This window comes from Mustelus asterias, unplaced genomic scaffold (assembly GCF_964213995.1).
Source record: "Mustelus asterias unplaced genomic scaffold, sMusAst1.hap1.1 HAP1_SCAFFOLD_1621, whole genome shotgun sequence".
Taxonomy (NCBI): Eukaryota; Metazoa; Chordata; class Chondrichthyes; order Carcharhiniformes; family Triakidae; genus Mustelus; species Mustelus asterias.
Window position 1 is genome coordinate 38,990 of NW_027591566.1, and position 3,732 is coordinate 42,721.

The 3,732-nt window shown below is 58.5% G+C and overlaps 1 protein-coding gene across 1 annotated transcript; it reads left to right on the top strand.

Annotated features, from left to right (window-relative positions):
* The first annotated feature begins 235 nt into the window (after positions 1–235).
* Positions 236–3,420, top strand: LOC144488505 (cytochrome c oxidase subunit 8A, mitochondrial-like). Its single transcript, XM_078206553.1, has 2 exons — positions 236–415; positions 3,130–3,420. Exons 1-2 carry the CDS (start codon positions 287–289, stop codon positions 3,223–3,225), a joined length of 225 nt encoding a protein of 74 aa, XP_078062679.1. The 5' UTR covers positions 236–286; the 3' UTR covers positions 3,226–3,420.
* Positions 3,421–3,732: the final 312 nt, after the last annotated feature.

Here is a 3,732-nt window from a genome sequence, read left to right on the forward strand (position 1 = left end):
ACCCTCACTGGGGTCATTACACCCTCACTGGGGTCATTACAATTTGATTCCAGATTTTCAGTATTTGAGATTTGCTGAGTGATGATCATGTGATCAACAGCAATCACATGACCACACCCATCTCCTGGTCACATGGCCCAGTGCACTGGATGATCACGTGCTCCAGCCCACAGTTCCGGTCCTGTCACGTGGCTCGACGCTATTTCCGTTGAGGTCAGGCCCGCTGCGCCATTTCCGGCGGGGTCACGTGTGGCGCTCCATTTCCGCTCACCTTGCCGCCGCCGCCATGTCGTTGCTCCGAGGGATTGTCCGCTTGTCCGGCCCGCGGGCCCCGCTCCGCACCGGACCCAGTCTCAGCCTCAACCCGCGGGCCCCGCTCACCAGCAAGGTGTCCGCGCTGGAGATCGGCACCGGGGTGAGAGAACCCGCGGACCCGGCCCGGGGGGCCCGACACTGCGGCACTCCCTCAGCACTGACCCTCTGACAGTGCGGCACTCCCTCAGCACTGACCCTCTGACAGTGCGGCGCTCCCTCAGTACTGACCCTCTGGCAGTGCGGCACTCCCTCAGCACTGACCCTCTGACAGTGCGGCACTCCCTCAGTACTGACCCTCTGACAGTGCGGCACTCCCTCAGTACTGACCCTCTGACAGTGCGGCACTCCCTCAGTACTGACCCTCTGACAGTGCGGCACTCCCTCAGTACTGACCCTCTGACAGTGCGGCACTCCCTCAGCACCGACCCTCTGACAGTGCGGCACTCCCTCAGCACTGACCCTCTGACAGTGCGGCATTCCCTCAGTACTGACCCTCCCACAGTGCGGCACTCCCTCAGTACTGACCCTCTGACAGTGCAGCACTCCCTCAGCACTGACCCTCTGACAGTGCGGCACTCCCTCAGTACTGACCCTCCCACAGTGCGGCGCTCCCTCAGTACTGACCCTCTGACAGTGCGGCGCTCCCTCAGTACTGACCCTCTGACAGTGCGGCGCTCCCTCAGTACTGACCCTCTGACAGTGCGGCACTCCCTCAGTACTGACCCTCTGACAGTGCGGCACTCCCTCAGCACTGACCCTCTGACAGTGCGGCACTCCCTCAGCACTGACCCTCTGACAGTGCGGCGCTCCCTCAGTACTGGCCCTCTGACAGTACGGCACTCCCTCGGCACTGACCCTCTGACAGTGCGGCACTCCCTCAGTACTGACCCTCTGACAGTGCGGCACTCCCTCAGCACTGACCCTCTGACAGTGCGGCATTCCCTCAGTACTGACCCTCCCACAGTGCGGCACTCCCTCAGTACTGACCCTCTGACAGTGCGGCACTCCCTCAGTACTGACCCTCTGACAGTGCGGCGCTCCCTCAGTACTGGCCCTCTGACAGTGCGGCACTCCCTCAGTACTGACCCTCTGACAGTGCAGCACTCCCTCAGCACTGACCCTCTGACAGTGCGGCACTCCCTCAGTACTGACCCTCCCACAGTGCGGCGCTCCCTCAGTACTGACCCTCTGACAGTGCGGCGCTCCCTCAGTACTGACCCTCTGACAGTGCGGCGCTCCCTCAGTACTGACCCTCTGACAGTGCGGCACTCCCTCAGCACTGACCCTCTGACAGTGCGGCGCTCCCTCAGTACTGGCCCTCTGACAGTGCGGCACTCCCTCAGCACTGACCCTCTGACAGTGCAGCACTCCCTCAGTACTGACCCTCTGACAGTGTGGCACTCCCTCAGTACTGACCCTCTGACAGTGCGGCACTCCCTCAGCACCGACCCTCTGACAGTGCGGCACTCCCTCAGCACTGACCCTCTGACAGTGCGGCATTCCCTCAGTACTGACCCTCCCACAGTGCGGCACTCCCTCAGTACTGACCCTCTGACAGTGCAGCACTCCCTCAGCACTGACCCTCTGACAGTGCGGCACTCCCTCAGTACTGACCCTCCCACAGTGCGGCGCTCCCTCAGTACTGACCCTCTGACAGTGCGGCGCTCCCTCAGTACTGACCCTCTGACAGTGCGGCGCTCCCTCAGTACTGACCCTCTGACAGTGCGGCACTCCCTCAGCACTGACCCTCTGACAGTGAGGCACTCCCTCAGCACTGACCCTCTGACAGTGCGGCACTCCCTCAGTACTGACCCTCCCACAGTGCGGCACTCCCTCAGTACTGACCCTCCCACAGTGCGGCACTCCCTCAGTACTGACCCTCTGACAGTGAGGCACTCCCTCAGCACTGACCCTCTGACAGTGCGGCACTCCCTCAGTACTGACCCTCCCACAGTGCGGCACTCCCTCAGTACTGACCCTCTGACAGTGCGGCACTCCCTCAGCACTGACCCTCTGACAGTGCGGCACTCCCTCAGCACTGACCCTCTGACACTGCGGCACTCCCTCAGCACTGACCCTCTGACAGTGCGGCACTCCCTCAGCACTGACCCCCTGACACTGCGGCACTCCCTCAGCACTGACCCTGTGACACTGCGGCACTCCCTCAGCACTGACCCTCTGACAGTGCGGCACTCCCTCAGCACTGACCCTCTGACAGTGCGGCGCTCCCTCAGTACTGACCCTCTCCCTGTGCACCCAGGCTCTGGTTGGTGTTGTGTAGAGTGTGTCTGCAGTGAGGCTGTGACCGCCTTGTTCTCTGTACTGAGATCCCTGCAGCATTGCTGCTCTGCTGGGAAGAGTTCACTTTATCCCAGCCCTGCTTGGGCTAATTGTGCAGGGGCTTTCACAGAGTGTGATTGTGAGCTGCTGTCTCTCGGTGCCAGTGTAACTGTGCAGTCTGTCTGAACATTATTCCCATTAATGACACTAGCAGATCAGCAGCACAGTGGTTAGCACTGCTGCTTCACAGCGCCAGGGACCCGGGTTTGAATCCTGGACTCAGGTCACTGTCTGTGCGGAGTCTGCAGCTTCTACCAATGTCTGCGTGGGTTTCCTCCCACAGTCCGAAAGGTGTGCAGGTTAGGTGGTTTGGCTGTGTTAAATTGCCCCTTAGAGTCAGGAAGATTAAGGTAAATATATTAGCGTACGGGGATAGGGCCTGGATGGGACTGTAGTCGGTGCAGGCTCGATGGGCTGAATGGCCTCTCTCTCTACTGTAGGGATTCTATGATTCTGTCTCTTTCTCTTAAACAGGAGACGGTGATTGGACTCGGTGTCATGTCAGCTGTGATCCTGATCCCAGCAGCCTGGTTTCTGGCTCACATCGAGAAATACAAAAAGCGGGAATGACAGAATGTCCGGAGCCTGGGAGCAGGGACCGAAAAACCAAACTTTAACACTCCCCTCTATCTCCCTGACTGCATCGCTGGAGATCAACATTCCACATTCGCTGTCTCATTCATAGCCATTCTTTATTGCAATGTTAAACATTTTCTGTGTTAATTAGAGCTGATGTCACTTACAATAAACCTTATTTAAAATGAAGCTTATTTGAAATGCCTGGCGCCTTGGGGAAGGGACTAGGGGGTAAGTGTATTCACACCCTTATGATGAGTGTATATTGCAGTATACTGCAGTATTCACAGCAGTGTACACTGCTGAGACTTGTCTGTCTGTGGAGTGCAATGTGGGGCCCAGGCTTCCGTGTGTAAGAAGCCTGATCCGCCATCGCTCCCTTGGATTAGATTTCCAGTTCTACCCTCAAACAGATGTGTGTTTGGATCTGACCTGGATTTTGCAGTTGCAGACCAGCTGCAGGAGTCTCTCAAACTCGCCTCCTCGATACAACAAGGAACG